Source organism: Danio aesculapii, chromosome 17, assembly GCF_903798145.1.
Source record: "Danio aesculapii chromosome 17, fDanAes4.1, whole genome shotgun sequence".
NCBI lineage: Eukaryota > Metazoa > Chordata > Actinopteri > Cypriniformes > Danionidae > Danio > Danio aesculapii.
Window position 1 is genome coordinate 21162079 of NC_079451.1, and position 19128 is coordinate 21181206.

Genomic DNA, 19128 nt, shown 5'->3' on the forward strand with positions numbered 1-19128 from the left:
CATCAAAATACTTGGTTATGATGACCATCCAACCAGCTAGTCCAGCAAAAAAATGGTGCTTAAAATATGACTCTAAAATGCAACCAACATATATATATATATATATATTAGCAACAATATTTTACCTACTCACCATTTTACACACTAGTTAGTGTAACATAATAGTTCCCAGTAAATTAGGTAACACTAGTTAACAATTTAACGTAAGGTCTAATTTGTTAACAATAATATTACTAATTAATAAAGCATTAATTAATATCGAATAAGTACAGTTACAAATATACAACTTTTGATCTTAAAAATGTGTAAGAAAATGTTTAAATTAACTAATATCTATTTTACTTTTTTATCTAATATCTCAGTTACTTTTTAATCTAAACCAGAGATGCCCAAACTAGGCCAAAGGTGGCCCTTTGTATCCTTTGATTTGGTTCGCTAGAGGGAAAAGGATTGGGATGGGTTGGGGAATGCCTTTAACAGAGGTTCTCATGTTTATTTTAATGTAACCTTTGTTTGTTTGTTTGTTTGTTTGTATGTTTTATTGTTGAGCTACAAAAAAGCAGCCTGAAATTAAATATTTCAATTAAATGCTGTAAATGAATCAGATTTTAAAATAATAATAATATATATACTGTCTCTTAACGAATAAAATAGAAGACAACAACATGCAAATCAAAGCAAAGACGGTTCAGCATGACTTTATTCAGCATTGAACTCCATCGTTTGGATTTTTAAAATGCTTTTTTAAAAAGGTTTTATTGTACTAAGTTCGTTAAAATAATATACATTTTTAAAAATCAAATGAGAATGCATGAGTACCTACGGTTGAAGTAATTAAAAAAAAAATATTTATAAATTTTAAATTAGGAAATTACCTATGGCTACTTTAATGTAATACAGTTTTCTATATTTACTTTTGGCCCACAGCTCTCAATCAAGCTTGGATTTTGGTCCTTCATAAGAAAAAGTTTGGGCACCCCTCATCTAAAGTAACTTACAGCTGAAAAATAACAGTTTTATTGTCGCAACGAGGGATTTTCTGCGGTCTTATATAGTTTGAGTGTAGTTTGTACTTCCTCGCAGTAGGTGCCAGTAAAGCTCAAGCGGCAGGTAATGAATCACGTCGCGTAACAGAAGAGAAGAAGAGCGGAATTCCTTCTGTTTACTGTGGTGATGCTCCCAGTGTTGTACTCGTCACCTGCCACACTCTTGTACCTGTTGCATAATTCACCTTTCTCCAGCTGTATTCTGTCTTAACCCTGAAGTCACGGTAACTAAATTCTCTAAAATGTTTGCTGTCAGAAGAGCACTGCGTGTTTGTCAGGGAGTTATGAAGGTCAGTGCTTGTGTTCCCCGTCGCGGATGCGCTGGAGCGGTTCCAGTGGACGACATTGTGAACGGACTCAATGAGGAGCAGATCCAGGTATCCCACAAACTGAAAACACAACCAAAACAACTAAAATGTCGCTGTTATTTGCGCTGTTGACGCGTCTTGCGTATGAGCTTAAACACTGGCAGTTATCAGCAGTATAACGCGTTAAATGTGAGTTAGAGCTTGACATTAAAAGGGGAACGTTAACATCCAGACTTGATATTGACACTTCATTTAATGATTCCTTGTTCATGCGATGTTGTTATGCAACTAATGACATGTGCTTCCTGTGCTGCTTGTGACAAATGAACAGCTGGGTGGGTGTAAATGGACGGCGCGTTTTGATTGGAGGAAATCATTAAGAGTTAAAAAACTACAAACTTGAGGACATAATAAAACACATCTTTCACAGATCTGACATTTACCACATTTTTAGCATTTGGTCACCGTTACTCATTTTTCCCACCCTATTTAAACTTTATTCAGCAAATATGCAGTCAATCCATGAAAATTCAATTAAATTCTTTTTTATTTGTATAGCGCTTTTACAATGTAGATTGTGTCAAAGCAGCTTCACAAAAATATCATAGTAAATTGAAACAGTGTTCAGTTTTCAGAGTTTAAGTTCAGTTTAGCTCAGTTCAGTGTGGTTTAATAATCGCTACTGAGAGTCCAAACACTGAAGAATAATCCATCAATGCGCAGCTCTACAGATCCCAAACCATGCAAGCCAGTGGCGACAGTGGAGGGGGAAAAACTTCACTAATTGGTGAAAGGGAAGAATTAAAAACCTCGAGAGAAACCAGGCTCAGTTGGGCAAGACCATTTCTCCTCCGGCCAAACGTCTTGTGCAGAGCTGCAGTCTAGGCGCCGCGGAGGCTGGAAGCTGGACCTCAGCGAAGACTCGCATGTCCCTGCAGCGTCACATGAAACAGTCTCATGCTCTCCACTCCTCCATGACCACCACAGCAGCTGCTCAGGATACGGCCTGGTCTAGGATATGGAAAACTTGGGATCATCTCGTCACTGGTCTTGGATCGAATCAGTGGCGCTGTGTGGTCTAAGGGCCTTGGGATGAGTATCCCCAGGTAGAAATAGAGAATAAAGAGAATAATTAGCGTAGCTGCTGTTCATAGTGTATATAAACAAGATGCAGAAACCTGTGTGGAGCACATTCATGTATAATACCGCTAAGTGATGCACTGAGTGTATGCTTTACTAAAAAGATATTTTACTAAAACATTTTGAACTGGGAGAGTGTGTCTGAGCCTCGGACGTTATCAGGAAGGCTATTCCAGAGTTTAGGAGCCATAAATGAGAAGGCTCGACCTCCTTTACTCGACTTTGCTATTTTAGGTACTACCAGAAGCCCTGAGTTTTGAGATCTTAAAGAGCGAGTTGGATTGTAGCGAGACAGAAGATTGGTTAGATAAACGGGAGCTAGATTATTTAAAGCTTTATAGGTAAGAAGCAATATTTTAAATTCAATACGAAACTTAACAGGCAGCCAGTGTAAGGAGGATAAAATTGGTGTGATGTGATCAAATTTTCTAGACCTGGTAAGAACTCTGGCAGCTGCATTTTGTACTAGCTGAAGTTTGTTAATAGAGGATGCTGGGCAGCCAGCAAACAGAGCATTACAGTATTCCAGCCTAGTAGTCATAAAAGCATGGACTAGATTTTCGGCATCTAAGATGGATAGCATACTTCGTAACTTAGCAATATTTCTCAGTTGAAAGAAGGCATTTTTTGTGACATGGGAAGTTAAATTGCTGTCTAATATGACACCCAGATCTTTTATTGTAGAGCTAACGCTAAACATGAAACATGAAAAGCTTCAATTAAAACATGTATGTCACAAAATAATTATTTTTAAATTGCCTGTAATAAGTTCTGTTATTCTGAGCATAAGTAATAATCATTAAAGTTATTTGTTCAGCATGTCAGAATGATTTCTAAAGGCTAAAGACTAGAGTAGTGGCTGCAGAAAATTCAGCTTTACTATCACAGGAATACGTTTGTTTTTAAAATATATTACACTATAAAACAGTTATTTTAAGTTGTAGTAATATTTCACAAGAATAGGATTTTAAATAAATATTTTTTAACTAAATGAATGCAGTTTTAGTTAACAAAAGAATCTTCTTCAAAAAACTTTCAGAATATCTGACCCTAAATGTTTGAAAGTTTCTATTAGTTTTAATATGGCTTTAATTAAAGTCAATGGAGTCTTAAGGTTTTTTAATCTTTTTTGTACTAATTGCATTTGCTTGCCTTTAATAAATGCATTTTATTTATTTTAAGAAACCAGTTAATTATTTTGCAGGCATTGGGATGCTGCTAGACAGGATTATTTTCAAAAATAATTTATTTTAATGGTTCATAGTGATTGTTTTGTTTTAGTGCATTTTTTTCATTTTTGCAATTAGGGTTGCACGGTTCAGCGGTACGTTTGTGCTACAATAGACCGTTTTATTTTATTAGTCTGTAGAGCTATTTAAGGTTTGCAAAATGGTGTAGATTTCACGCCTTTAATGGTAGCCTATTGCACGTTTTCTAACGCTTCAGTTCGAGCGCACATCTGAATTGGTTCATTTCTGTTCATGTTAATATGATTTAGTAGCTACAACAACCGCGGCACAAAGTGAAATTCTGAATTACTTTGGATTGTTAACTGATAAAACTGGAAAAAAAAAACAGATAAAAAAACACCAAAAATAGCAACAGGAAACATTGAAACAATTTTTGACCACTTCATATAGTCTAATTTTGTTGGAAAAAATGCTTTTTTGTTACAAATTTCATTGTTGGTCCGTTTTCTAGAAAAAAAACAAATATAATGAAGTGGGGTGCAAATAATACTTTTTGGCCTTAAAGGAGTAAAATTCAAGTAGGCCAATTAAAACATAAAATGTAGTATTTCTGACAGTTTTCTTTGTAATTTGAGCTATGAATTACAGTATCGCAATACTACTTGGTATGGTGACACTTCAGCAGGTATAGTATGGCAAGATTAATTAATGGTGTTGGTAGAATCCTATTTGCAACATTTTGATATATTGTGCAGCCGTATTTTATAACTTTGGTGATCAGCAGCAAAATGTTATGGATATCATCACTACACCATGATGATACTACCCTTACAGCAGTAGTTCCCATTATCGCAGGACAATGACAGGGGGTCGCTTTGTGATTTCAAAGTCAAATAAATATTATTAAACTATTAGAATTACCATATTTTACCCATAACCCACAGAAGATAAAAATAGTTGTTTTCAATAGTAAAAAACAACAACATGCAAATGAAAAGCCATCAGCATTTAAATATTTTTTTATAGGATTGGTGTGTTTACGTTAGATTAACAGCACAGCAATAGCGTCAGCTATTTTATAGCCCCAGGTTAAACTTTTGGACGCCTTTATGGCAATCAAATACATTCGTGCCACAACACTGCTAAAATTGTGCATTCACCATCACTGAATTGTTTTTTTATTGTTGTTTTGCTTTGTTTGTGTTGTTTTGTGGAGAAAAGTCATAAATTGTGAAAAAAAAAGTTCTCTGGTGGAAATAGGCTTCCATTAATGCATAGTTTATCATCCATCTTTCTTTTGAACCCCAGCTCAGACAGACCGTCCAGAGATTCTTCCAGGAGAAACTCGCTCCCTATGCTGATGAGATTGACAAGAAAAACGAGTTTCCTCAGATGAGGGTGAGTTTTTGTACATGACAAAGATGTAATGAGTCTATACAGGGGTTAGACATTGAAACTGAAACACTGGCCAATTTAGTGATGGAGGTTTGATGGCTAATTTGACCAGCCTGGTGGCCTATCTTCATTGATTGATGTCTGGGTGCTAAACCAGATTGTATAAAAAAAGTAAAACCACAGCTGCCCAGTTCACTGCAGATTTACATGTGTAACTTCTGATTCCACCACAACTGTTCATCGGGAGCTACAGGGTCAGTATACATGGCTGGGCTGCTTTAGCCAAAAGTCGGTTTCAGTGGTGCCAGGAGCGGAAATCTTGGGCTGTGGACAATGTGAAACATGGATTGTTCTCTGATAAGTCCACTTTCTTCGCTGTCTTTCCCACATCTCAGAGAGTTACGGTGTGGAGAAGCCCCAAAGAAACATACCACCTAGACAATTGCATGCCCAGAGTGAAGCGTGAGGGTGATCAGTGATGGTTTGGACTGCAATACCATGGCATTCCCTCTGCCCAATACTTGTGCTAGATGAGCGCGTGACTGCTAAGGACTAACGAACCATGCTGGAGAACCATGTGCTCCCAATGGTTCAAACATTATATCCTGAAGGCAGTGCCGTGTATCAGGATTATAATGCACAAATACACACAAAAAGATTGATGACAGAGTGGTTTGATGAACATGAAAGTAAAGTTAATCATCTCTCATGGCCTTGACAATCACCAGACATAAATATTATTGAGCCACTTTGGGGTGTTTTGGAGGAGAGAGCATCAAGCTTACATAGTGACATGGCCTCTATTCTACAAGAAGAATGGCTCAAAATCCTTCTAGCCACTATGTAGGACTTGTATCTGTCATTCCCAAGACAAATTGATGCTGCAAAAGGAGGCCCTACACCATACTAATGAATTATTATGGTCTAAAACCAGGCATTTCAGTTTCATTGTTCAGCCCCTGTATGTATTAATGTCTTGAGCAATGAATCATACCAAATACGACATTTTTCTTTCTTTTTTTAAACTAGGAGTTTTGGAAGGAGATGGGTGACCTTGGACTTCTTGGAATTACTGCACCAGGTTGGATCATATACGCTGTTTTATAAAATATACCTATTGTTGATGAGATAACAGTTGCTGAAGCAATATTGAGAATAGTCTGATGAGTCTTTTTGCAAATCTAACTGATCTTTTTTCCCCATGTGTGCAGTGGAGATCGGGGGAACGGGACTGGGCTATCTTGATCATGTGATTGTTATGGAGGAGATCTCCCGCGTGTCAGCCGCTATTGGACTCAGCTATGGAGCGCATTCCAACTTATGTGTAAATCAGATGGTTCGACATGCAAACCAGAAGCAGAAAGAGAAGTACATGCCTAAGGTGTGAGTCAAAACCAAATATTTGAATGTTTATATGCAAGTATCTGTGTTACAGTTAAAGTCACCATGGAAACAGAACTAGCATTTTTTTATTTTAGATTGCAATATTTAGTATAAAGGATTAATCTGTGCACATTATTATTATTTTATTCATTCATGTGCCGTTATAATATTTCATGAAAATAAATCTTTCATGCAACAACAAAAAAATTTTTTTCTCTAATGTTTTTTTTCTGACTCAAGTACGGACAAACATTCAATCAGAGATCCACCAAAAGCAAACCACAGCATTTCAATCAATCCGCTTAACCTCCCAAACTACTAGGGGTGTTCAATATTGACAATATTTATTTATTTATTTTAACATTAATCATACAATATTTTGCTGTATACGGATGGTCAGAATTATTCGCCCCCTTAGAATTTTTTTCTATTTCAAATATTTCCCAACAGAGCAAGGAAATTTTCACAGTATGTCTGATAATATTTTTTCTTCTGGAGAAAGTCTTATTCTTTTATTTCGGCTAGAATAAAAGGAGTTTTTTTTTTTTTTATGAACCATTTTAAGGTCAAAATTATTAGCCCCTTTAAGCTAATTTTTTTTCGACTGTCGACAGAACAAACCATTGTTATCCAATAACTTGCCTAATCACCTTCCTATCCTGCCTAGTTAACCTAATTAACCTAGTTAAGCCTTTAAATGTCACTTTAAGCTGTATAGAAACATCTTTAAAAAAAATCTAGTCAAATAATATTTATTGTCATCATGGCAAAGATAAAATAAATCAGTTATTAGAAATGAGTTATTAAAACTATTAGGTTTAGAAATGTGTTGAAAAAATCAGCTCTCCGTTAAACAGAAATTGGGGAAAAAATAAACGGGGGCTAATAATTCAGGGGGGATAATAATTCTGACTTTAACTGTAGATATCATGGCTTTTACGCATGCTAATGACAACTGACATTAAGTGTCATTTGTTCAGTTATGATATTTTAATTGCAAAGATGACAAACATAAAACAAATAAGTACGTCTTTGTTACGACAATGTATATAAGCATGACTTTCATGAGTCCATCCTAATTCTCATGAATCAAATTAAATTTGTCATTAAAGGTTAATGATGCTGTTATAAAATTATTTGACACTAGCACTTTTACTGAGAAACGTTAATGACAAAGTCAGTTTGTTCCACTGGAAAAAGTGATCAAAAATATTAATGACACAATTATAATTATGATAATGCTTATGATAATCATGTTTATGACAGATTTATGACAAGTCAAGTTGCTAATGCCATGACAAAGACATTGGCAGGTTTTGATGCATTTGTTTGTGTTAACACGTCATAAAAAAGACATCACAATGTCATCTTTGCATTTAAAATGACATCTGAGCCAATAAACTTTATGATGGTTGTCATAAGCATACACAAAATGTTCTTCATATTCATGAGACGTGTCATGGTATGATTATAAAGGTGTCATGAAAGTCTTAATTGTTTATTTATATGTTTATGCAGTTAAATGAAATCGGCTACAAATGAATCAGTTACAGCAGTAAAACAATTATGAAACACTGTATGCAGTCCCCTACATTTGGTCTTGTCTGAGAAACCTTTCACTCGGATATACATCACAAAAAAAAGAAAAGATGTGTGGTGCTCTCGTTTAATTCTGACTTTAGCTTTCTTAAAAAGACACATGACATAATGCATACTAATTAAGGATTTTAGGCTCAGTGTTTTATCAGTTATGTCTATGTTTGTACTTCAGTTGTTGACTGGTGAACATGTGGGTGCTCTGGCCATGAGTGAGTCTAATTCTGGCTCTGATGTGGTGTCTATGAAACTGACAGCAAAAAAACAAGGTGACTGGCTTTCTGTTATCATTCTATGTTCTACTCTGTTCCTCACCACTGTCTGCTTGCTATTATGTTGCCATGCACAACTGTTTATGCATGTTATGAGCATTTGTTGTCATGTCATTTAAAAGTTTTAGATTATATTTTTATATAATTTTTTTATATTATATAGCAAATTAATATAAACATGTTTGTATGCATGTACAGTCAGGTCCATAAACATTGGGACAGCGACACAATTCTAACATTTTTGGCTCTTTACACCAACCAACAAACACCTGGCCATGGAACAGCTGAGAAGCCAATTGTCCCATTACTTTTGGTGCCTTAAGAAGTGGGAGGCACATGTGCAAACTGTTGTAATTCTGATTTGGATGCAAATACCCTTAAATTAAAGCTGACAGTCGCAGTTAAATCACATCTTGGTCGTTTCATTTCAAATCCATTGTGTTAGTGTATAGAGCCATAAATGTTAGAATTGTGTCAATGTCGAAGTAAATTTATATATATATATATATATATATATATATATATATATATATATATATATATATATATATATATATATATATATATATATAAAATAACAATTGTGTTCAGAAAGTGATGGTAAATACATTTATAATGTAACAAAGCAATTCTATTTCAAATAATTACTATTTTTTACTTTATGTATAGTAAAAATATTTTCTTTTCAACAAAAAATATTAAGCAACACAGTTTTTTTGTTGACGTGTAGGCAGTACTGTCTGCATGAATGTCTAATATCAAGTACATAGATGTTTGTTTTACACTTGCACCAATATAAAAATGTTACGTCTGTTATTTTCCATGTAATAAACAATAACTAATAAATGTTATTCATCTACAACACTATTTTTACTTCATTGATTAAAACTTAAACCATTTTACTTTAGGCATTTTAAAATGTTTTGTGATTTAAATGAATTATGAGATTTAAAAACAAAAACCTTTTAGCATTGTTGATAAATTATTACTATTTTTATATTCTTATTAGTCTTTATATATTCTTTGTTATGCTTATTTTTATTATTATAGCAATAAACATATTTAATGTAATGACATATTGGGGTTTTTTTTGTCTCTAGAATGTTGTCAACACCTAACGCCTCACGCCTCTCTTACAGCCTTGATTTCTCTCTTTTTAAGGGGATCACTATGTGTTAAACGGTAATAAATTCTGGATTACGAATGGATCAGATGCAGATGTTCTGATTGTGTATGCTAAGACAGACCCAGAAGCAGTAGCTCGTGGCATCACGGCTTTCATTGTTGAGAAGGTCAGAGAAGAAAACCACATCCCATTGGATGATTTATTAGGTTTTACTGTTCAATCTGAAACCATATTGCAAAAATCTGATGAATCTGATTTCATTTTTAATCTATTGTTCAGTGAGGGAGTAACTTCAATAGATAATCATATCAGATTGATTGTTCTTGTGTGGTAAAGGGCATGCCAGGATTCAGCTCAGCGCAGAAGCTAGATAAACTTGGAATGAGAGGATCCAGCACTTGTGAACTCGTCTTTGAAGACTGCAAGATTCCTGGTGTGTGAGTCTTTGTGCATATTGGTGAGGCTAAATATGTATAAGGCTCCAAACTGAATTTGAAAACGTTTTGTTGTGATTTCAGAGGAAAATGTATTGGGTCCTTTAAATAAAGGAGTCTATGTTTTGATGAGTGGGTTGGACCTGGAGAGACTCGTCCTGGCTTCTGGACCTGTTGGGTAATTGTTGCTGTGTTTATTTCCAGTAGCATTTCCAGTTGTAGTTGTTTGTTTGACAACTTTACACATTCCCTCAGCATCATGCAAGCTGTGCTTGATCATGCAATTCCTTATCTACATGTTCGTGAAGCATTTGGACAGAAAATTGGCCACTTTCAGGTAAATTGAAGTGTTTGGTTTGTGTTTAACATGTTTTATATTCATATATTAGTAGATATAATTTCTGTTTGCCAAGAAATTTAATGTAAAGAAAATGTATGAATAGGTTTATTATTCATTTCATAACTCTTGAAATAATTGAGACCATTTGAAATTTCTCTGTATTTGCTGAATTTATTTTTTTTGTAAAATATTACTATTTGTTTTATTCTATTAAACTGCAATAAGATTTCTTCAATTCTTGTTACCAATGGTTTAATAAGTTAAAATATTGGTATTGTGTTTTCTTTAAATGAATATAAACATATCTGAAAAAAATCCCACCTGTTTTTATTATTTTATGCAAAAACTAAATCAAATTAATGTAGAAAAAATGTCATCAGTGGATTTCAGAATAAAGCAAATAAGTATACTTGTACTGTTTGTACACATACTGTAATTGTACATATAACTAGTAGAAATCTGGAGAAACATGAGAGAGAGAGAGATAACGGATCAAAACCATGAAAATGGATCAACTAAAAGCCAAAGACATATTTTAAGACTAGATTTGAATGCAGATAAGCTAGGAGGAAAACTAATGCTGTTTTGTGGGCTATTTCATATTGTAGGACCTGCCACCGAAACACTTTAAGTGAGTAATAGGAATTTAGAGCAAGTTCTTATCACATCTTGAGGGATTATAGGGGCAGTACGTTTTTCAGGTAGCTAGGAGATTCATTATTTAATGATTTCGAAATGAACAGCAAAATTTAAAAACTTGATTTTGTAACGAATGATCAACCATTTCTAAAAGAAAATAACAAGCATATTTTTGCATTGCTTCAGAAATTGTGCGGATGTATTTAGGACCACTTTCAAGTGAGAAATTTGAGACATTGAAATATTGTTTAATGACATAATAAAAGATGCTGTGAAAAATGACTGCAACTTCCAAAGACTTATCTGAGACTATTGGCTAGTAAATAGCAAGTAAACAGAGTTTATTACCTAATTAGAATATAAAGGGAGCCCACTTATTCCTTTGCTTTTTACCATAGATATATCTTATAACTTTTTTGATGCGAAATAAATATTCTTAAAACAAATGCATAACCATCTAACTATTCATATCCATAGATTTACTTCAAACTGGGGTCAGTAATATTTTAAAAGAAGCAAATAATCTTTTATTCAACAATTTTACATTAAATTGATCAAAAGTGACTTTACAGAATTTTACATTGTAACAAACATTTTCATCGTTATATATTACAACATTTGAATGGCCATCCAATTATCCCTAAAATGGTATTTTTTGTAAAAAAAAAAGGTTTATTTGAACTTTCTGTTTCATAAAAAGGAAGAAATGCTTGTAAAGCAGCACATCAGCATTTTTGCATGATTTCTGAAATATTGAAACACTGAAGACTGAAGTATTGCTGAAAATTCAGCATTAAATCACAGATTGTTTTACATACAGTACATTATTATTAAAAAGCAGTTATTTTAAGATATATATTTGTTTACAATTTAGCAGTTGAATTCTTGATTTAATAAATGTTGCCTTTGTGAGCATAAGAGATTTCTTTTAAAAATATTAAAATCCTACCAACAAACTTTCAAAGGTAGTATGTTTGAATATATACATATTTTTGTCGCTGTACATTTCTGAAACGGTACCAACTAACGTTCTATTGCCAACCTTTTTTTCCTAAAAACTAGCTGATGCAAGGAAAAATGGCTGACATGTACACACGCCTCAGTTCCTGTCGACAGTATTTATACAACGTTGCTCGTGCTTGTGACAAAGGCCATTTCAGTGCTAAGGTAAAAACTCTTTACCAATGTTTTGTTGTTTGACTGCTCGGTTTTATAACGTTTCCAATCATCCTGGAAATGATGCATACAGTCCTTCCCGAGTGTGTGTACTAGCAGTATTGATTTGTCATGTTATTGTAGGACTGTGCTGGGGTAATCCTTTATTGTGCTGAGAACGCAACTCAAGTTGCCTTGGATGGGATTCAATGCCTGGGTGAGTGCCTAATAGTTAAAACAGCAAAAAAATAGAAGAAACAACTCCTGATGTGCCTTAGACAGAGATCAGGGGCTAAACGTTTCCCTGTCTTCATTTCTTTTACCAGAGCAGAAAATTACTGGGTGGATAAATAGCTAAACAATTGAAACTTTGATTTGCCTGGTATGATTGAGCATTCAATGTGCTGATTAATTGTAAATGCCACATATACTGTACAGTGCCCTTCACTAATATTAGCACCCTTGGAAAATAAGAGCAAATGAGGCTGTAAAATAACTGATCTTTTGCTAAAACGTATGATAAACTGAAGATGCTTGTGACTTTAAATAAAAGAAGGGGCTTTCTACCTGAAAATCTGATATCAGATTGTATAATTTGAAGAGTTTCCAACCCAAGACCCAATTAACTTCTGGAGCTTTGGGTTTTGGATATATTTGCCCAATTGAAACATTCTCTTGACAGTGAATTGGGACAAGATGGGCACACATCTTGTTTCTGACTTTTTTCAGGCATATTCACAACATATCCAGCGGACTGGAATTATGTCCATTTTTTAAACAGGGTGTCCGCTGGGTCTTTAAAACTCTTAAATTTCAAAAAGTAAATTTTAGGCCTTAAAAAGTCCCAAATTCACCGAATTTTTGTCTTGTTGGTCTTAAATAATTGCAATCAGGTCTTAATTTTCCTATGTCCATGTAAAGCTACCCAACACGCATCCAGTCACTAACGATCCATCTCTATTGAAATCAAAACTCTGTTTTTAACTCTATTTACAATATGGTTTAATTATCACCCATACAATAATATTTGTTTAAAAGTTCTATGTGCATTTATTGTCCATATATGGTGAGGACACTGACAGAATTTTATGCATACATTTAGATTAGCATAGATTTATTTTTAAAGATGTTTTATTGAAACGTGTATTTGTAGTTGTATATATACAGTACATCTAGGGTTTGCTTGTTTTGACAAGTTACTTAAAACATCTAGCTAAGAAATAACAAATTGTAATGTTATGTAAAAAAAGACCTGTATATGTCTGAAATTGCATTCATAATGGTCTTAAAAAGGTCTTACAAAGTCCTAAATTTTACTTGATACCTGCAGAAACGCTGTTTGAAGCTCAACAGTGTTTTGCTGCAAAACAAAGCATTTGCATACAAGTAGTTTGACAGCTAAAGAAAATATATTTTATGCCAGTGCCTTTTGCTTAGATGACTAATCAAAAGCAATTTTCATTTATGTTTTGTCAGTAAAGCAGGGTCTAAACCCTGGTTGGTTTAAATGTGCTTTCAGATGGAGCAGCATTTACTGCACTGAATAATAGTTTACTGACAAGCTACTCAAATTAGTGGTCCAATTGATTTAATTGGATGATAATGACATCAAGATAAGGGTTCTATGTTAATGACAGCTGTATGGCCTGCTTCTAGGTTAGGGCTGCACGATACTGAAAAAATATGCAATGTTGTTGTTGAGTATTGCGATAAGGATATTTGTTACAATAGAAAATTTTCCTAGAGAAAAAGCTTTCTTTATTAGCAATGTTTTTAAATCTGTTATTTAGAAAATTATATGAAAATAAAAATATTTAAATATATTAAAGTAAAGAAAAATGTCAGATCTTAAAATATGTTCTTTAGATCAGACCTTAATTCTAATTCAAACTAAAGACTGTCAAGATGCAAATATTTTGTCTTTAAAGCACTATGAATGAGGAAAAACCTCAACAGATACTCTGACTCTGATTGGCTGTTGGCATTTCCCACCAGGCTGAGTCCGAAATCGCTTACTGCTCAGTAGGTACTGCATTTGAATTTGAATTTACTACTCGACCATTAGAAAAGTACATTCTATACAGTATGAATGGGAGCAGTATGAATGAATCTCAGACGCACTACAGAATAGTAGCATAGCATCCATCCGACGCACTTCAGAATCTCACCAGAAATAGTTGGTCACCTGGGTAGTTCTCGCATCCTTTTTTAGCGTACTATGCAGTATGGAAGTGTGCGATTTTGAACGCAGCCATAGTATTTACTTTTAGCTCTATGTTCACTTTTGGGATGCTCCAGCCAATAGCAGAACAGCAACTGCTAGGGAGGCGGGTATAAAGAGAGTAAGGCCCCATTGGATTGGTCAAATTAAAATAAACCTATGCAAAAAATGTAATAACATTTATCACACGTCTGCTATATTGCAAATACTATTATCACAATAATGATAATTTTGCCATATAGTGCCAACTACACTCAATGCTGCATGTAAAAATGGCACATATAATAACATATTTTTACTCCAGACTCACTTTATAAGTTCTTAGACTGTTTGCTATCGTGTGTGGTGGGTTTTAAAAATGGAGCAAATAAAATCCTGCTCATTCAGTAAACCCCTGTCTGATCTGACTCACTTGTTACATCTCTTCGCAGGTGGAAATGGTTACATTAATGACTACCCAATGGGCCGCTTCTTAAGAGACGCTAAACTTTATGAGATTGGTGCAGGAACCAGTGAGATCAGAAGGATGGTCATCGGCAGATCCTTCAACATCATGTTCAAATGAAGAGTCAGGATTGAGGATCTGATGCTGAGTAGCAGACTGTGTGCTGTGGCCAGATGTTTCATAGGCTAAACGCTCATCTGGCATCTTGATTTTTAACACTTTCATTCATGTAAAGTGGAATTCCTAATCAGTTTCAGGATATAAAACATGTCTAAAATGTCCTGGTTCAGTTGCTTTGGTTTTTTTCGATGTCAAACATTGTACAAGCATTAGGTAGTATTACATTCAAGAACAAATGCAGTGGTAAGAGATTTACTAATTAGACCAAGTTGTTTTTAAAGGACCGACTATGAATTGAATTGATCTCCAACAACTAGCTGCACAGTTAATTCCCAGTGGAAAAAGCAGTGGTGATGTAAACAGCTGAGACCATTCATTTGTCCTGAAAGCCTTTGTCATGTGACTGGGGGGTGTTTCTGTAGCACATGGTACATGTAATTACCTTGTTTGTTTTTCTTTTCTAAGAAACACGGTCACCCTTTGTGGGCTGTTTTGCATATCACTTCTGACCCCATAACATGATTTTGTTTTTTTCATGTGTACAGACAGATCATTTCTTCGAAGAGTTTGTAATTCAGACATTCATTTGTTTCTCCAATTCAAGAAGTTGCACTTTAAAGCAAGCTGTTATGTTGGTCCATGAAACCTTTGGGTTTTCTGAGGATCCTGCCTTATTGAATCATCACTCCATGTGTTTGATTGTATTACGATTGTTTAGAATAAACGTAATCTTCCTTCTATCAGTTTGTGATTTGCTGTTTTGTGTCATTGGTGCGCTTTCAGGTTTTATTATCATTTGGATTGCATTATCATTATTTTCATAAATGTCTTTTTAGTTGCTGTATTGTTTACTAATGTATAATGCATATTTAAAATGTTTTAGTTCTTTTGTCATATATATTTATTGTTTTATATATATATCTCCCTTTTATGTAGTTATTTATATAAACTTAAACATTTATTTGGCGTTTTTAAAAATGTTTTCCACCTAATATTTTTATTCAGTTACATAAGCTGTTTAAATAGATTGTTAATGATAAAATGTTCATTAACAGTATGTCGTTTTTTATTATTTAAAGTTTTTAAAAGATGCTTCATTAAATTTAAAATAATAAAATATCCCAATTTGTACAGTATATTAACAAAATTGATATTTTCAGCAGATAACACTTTACAATAACATCCATTAGTCAATATCAGTTATTGAAGTAAGTAATGAGTAATAACACATTAACGGTCAACTAACAATAGAACTTATGGTGTTTATTTTGCATACGGTAGTTAATAAACATGTTTTTATTTGTTGAAAGTTTTGATAAATCAGATTTAGTAATTGATAAATAAAATTACAAGTTGTATTAATGTTGCATTAATAGGGGAATAATAATAATGCATTTCATGTTTACTTGTGTAATTAATATCACAAACAGAACCTTAATGTAAAGTAATTACATAGAAAATAATGTATGTGGGGCGACATGGTGGCTCAGTGGTTAGCACTGTCACCTCACGGCAAGAAGGTCGCTTGTTCGAGTCCAGGCTGGGTCAGTTGGCATTTGTGTGGTTTGCATATTCTCCCCGTGTTTGCGTGGGTTTCCTCTGAGCGCTTCGATTTCCCCCACAGTCCAAAGACACGTGCTATGGTGAATTGGGTAAGCTAAATTGTGCGTATTGTATGAGTGTGTATGGGTGTTTCCCAGTCATGGGTTGCGGCTGGAAAGGCATCCGCTGCGTAAAACCAATGCTGGATAAGCTGCCAGTTCAATTCGCTGTGGTGACCCTTGATGTATAAAAGGACTAAGCCGAAGGAAAATGAAAGAATTATGTATGTTATTCATCTGATTTATTAGGTTTTGTCATAAGTCACTGATGACTCGATTGCACGCTTTTATCTTGTTCATGATATTTATGCTTTCATGTAAGGTTGGAATAAAATATACTAACATTTTTAAAGATATACTTCATTGTCTTGTAGTTACTATTCATTTAGTTGTGGAATATATAAAAGAGATTAAAATTAGACTTTAAATTCACCAAATATTTGTATCTAATTTGGCTATATTAGAAGTAGGCTAAGGCATGATACCATTGTTATATATAGTTTACACTTGTAATGTAGTCTGGTCAGTGTGATGACATACGCCTGTGGAAACTGAAGTGTCTTCATCATCATCCACTAAAAGACTACAGTATAAAGCTTTTAATCTGTCTCAGAAAAGTGAAATCATTTCTGAGAAAATCCTATCATTAATTTACTTATTTTGTATAAAGTGTATCTGCACTGCATGAAGATTCGCATCTGATACATTCGCACATTCCCTAAGATCAGGTGTCTACATTTTTGGAGCCACTAAATTAATAATTGATTTTCATGTTTCACGTGCTCATAGCCCTTTAAGAAACTCCATGTTGTCCCACCATGCCAATACGTCAACACATTGGCGGTGTCTCAAAACCTAGTAAGCTTTCTACCTAGACCTTTTTGTCGACATTACAGGCGAGTTCCTTATTCACACTTCGGGGCTTTACACAGGCATACAGCATGTTTGGCAAAGAATATACGTGTCGTTAGTCATTTATGTAGACTATGATGTCTAAAAACGCTGTTTAGTCAGGTTGAAGACTATGATTTGGGACACGATCGTGACCAGCGGATGGTGGTGTTACGTAAACTCCATGGTAAAAGTGTTTGTGTCAGTTCTGCATGAGTCTGCTGTATTCCAGGTGTTCTCCTCCTCAGGATGACAGCACAATGAGCTCCCCTTCACGTTTTCAACACATCGAACCGGACCAATAAACTCGTACACGCCATTTAAGTCCACGACACCAGTAAAGGTAAGATCATCTGCACGTTTGAAAAATGGAAGTTTTTAGACGTAAGTCGCTGTTTTTTAGCGTGTTGTCTTCCTATGCTGAGTTTCTTTTAGGCTCGCCATCCTGTGGAGTAATTAAGATTAATTGTTTGTAGAGAAATTGGTTTAGTTTCGTTATTCGTAATGACAGGCTTGTCATCGTCTACATCACGTTCCGTCGCGACGCGTTTAAACTAGAACGCTCTCGTCATAATCAACTAATTTGTTCGAATGCTGGGGGTCAGAAATGGATCGTTCTGGTGTGTCGCGTCGCGCACTGTGTGTGTAGGTGATGATGAGTTGTTTGTCTAATCTTTTGTTTGTTAGTAACGCAATCACGGGTTGTAGTCTTTGCACTAGTTGTTCCCTGTAGAAAACACTGGAAGTCAAAGTTGAAACTGAAATGTTTTCTCACTTCACCTTGTCTGACTTTTAATCGAGTGTTAAACCCTCGGAATCAAACTAAGTTTGGAAGACTGTTCTTTCAGTGATGAGGAAGACAAGGAGCTTGAAAATGTGCAGTTTCTCTGGACTTGTTGTGTATGGTTTGAGAGTAAAATGCTTTTTTTATTATATAAAATGTGGATGAAATGTCTTTCAAAAAAAATTAAAAATTCATAGATTTAATTTAGAGATTTTGTATTGTTTAAAAAATGAATAAAAGAGTATTATTAGTATTGAAAATCAGGGTTATTTCACAACAGATTAATTTAACTTTTATGAACCTGAAACTTTGGTATTGTGTTGTCTAAAAACAATGCTGAACTTGAATAGTTTGGACTATATCAGTTTTAAACAGTAAAAGAACAGTAAAATCCCTTTAACCAGTTTAAACTATTATTAGACAAATGATATTTGTTTCCAAATAAACTTAGTATTTTAAGTTACAATTGAGTGAATGTAATGTAAAACAAATGTAAACAAAATGCAAATAAAACAAAATATTTCATCTTGTCATGTTCAGTTAAATTACTTCTATACAATTTGTCAAAAACATTTGACAAAAAGAAAGTCCAGTTGAGAAGGTTTTACATTTCTATTGTGAAACAGTTTGCTTTTTTATAGATGCTTGCATCTTGCCAGCAAATAGTTGATGTTAGACATCAAGACAAAGAGTTCAGGTAGGGTGATTTTTGTTTTTATTTTTATTTTTTATTTTATTTAATTTTTTTTATTTCTTTCTTTTCTTTCTTTTTTTTTTTTAAAGAAAATATTTTTTATGTGTTGATTTGATATTGATTAGTGGAAGCTGTTAATATATATAAAAACCCATATTCTATATTCTAATAAAAAGAGCTTACATAAGATGAGTTTACTACACTGGTCTGCTGTGAAGAAATGTCTTTTTTTTACCATTATACTGTACACTGATCTTCAGTGTTAATTTTTATAAATAATACAGTGTTATATTACAGCGTTTTATGTGTCATCCTAAAATCCTCTTAATATCTTTGACAATTGTTAGT

At 34.1% G+C, this 19128-nt stretch overlaps 2 protein-coding genes across 3 annotated transcripts in view; both read left to right on the forward strand.

Annotated features, from left to right (window-relative positions):
- The first annotated feature begins 1118 nt into the window (after positions 1-1118).
- On the forward strand, positions 1119-15550 carry ivd (isovaleryl-CoA dehydrogenase). The gene is made up of 12 exons (XM_056477064.1): positions 1119-1423; positions 4993-5082; positions 6109-6160; positions 6291-6460; positions 8234-8327; positions 9492-9622; positions 9793-9889; positions 9975-10068; positions 10146-10227; positions 11932-12036; positions 12169-12241; positions 14677-15550. The coding sequence occupies exons 1-12, from the start codon at positions 1289-1291 to the stop codon at positions 14808-14810; spliced, it is 1257 nt and encodes a 418-aa protein (XP_056333039.1). The 5' UTR covers positions 1119-1288; the 3' UTR covers positions 14811-15550.
- Positions 15551-17386: 1836 nt separating this feature from the next.
- The window catches only part of bahd1 (bromo adjacent homology domain containing 1), a 75252-nt gene continuing 73510 nt past the window's right edge, over positions 17387-19128 (forward strand). Inside the window, exon 1 of one of the 2 annotated variants that reach the window (XM_056476943.1) lies at positions 17387-17645. Coding sequence is in view for 1 of the 2 variants with exons in the window: in XM_056476941.1 (XP_056332916.1) it covers positions 18756-18783 (28 nt within the window). In the remaining variant the exon portion in view is untranslated. Of the gene's footprint in view, positions 17646-18732; positions 18784-19128 lie in introns of those variants that run through there. The other variant, XM_056476941.1, reaches the window with a different exon arrangement.

What these genes read in the sequence shown, in the direction of transcription:
- ivd (XM_056477064.1), top strand. Translation starts at nt 1,289, where the DNA reads ATGTTTGCTGTCAGAAGAGCACTGCGTGTTTGTCAGGGAGTTATGAAG. An exon ending in ACTGACAGCAAAAAAACAAG is followed by an intron (nt 8,328 to 9,491) that starts GTGACTGGCTTT and finishes TCTCTTTTTAAG; the next exon opens with GGGATCACTATGTGTTAAAC. An exon ending in AAGGCCATTTCAGTGCTAAG is followed by an intron (nt 12,037 to 12,168) that starts GTAAAAACTCTT and finishes ATGTTATTGTAG; the next exon opens with GACTGTGCTGGGGTAATCCT.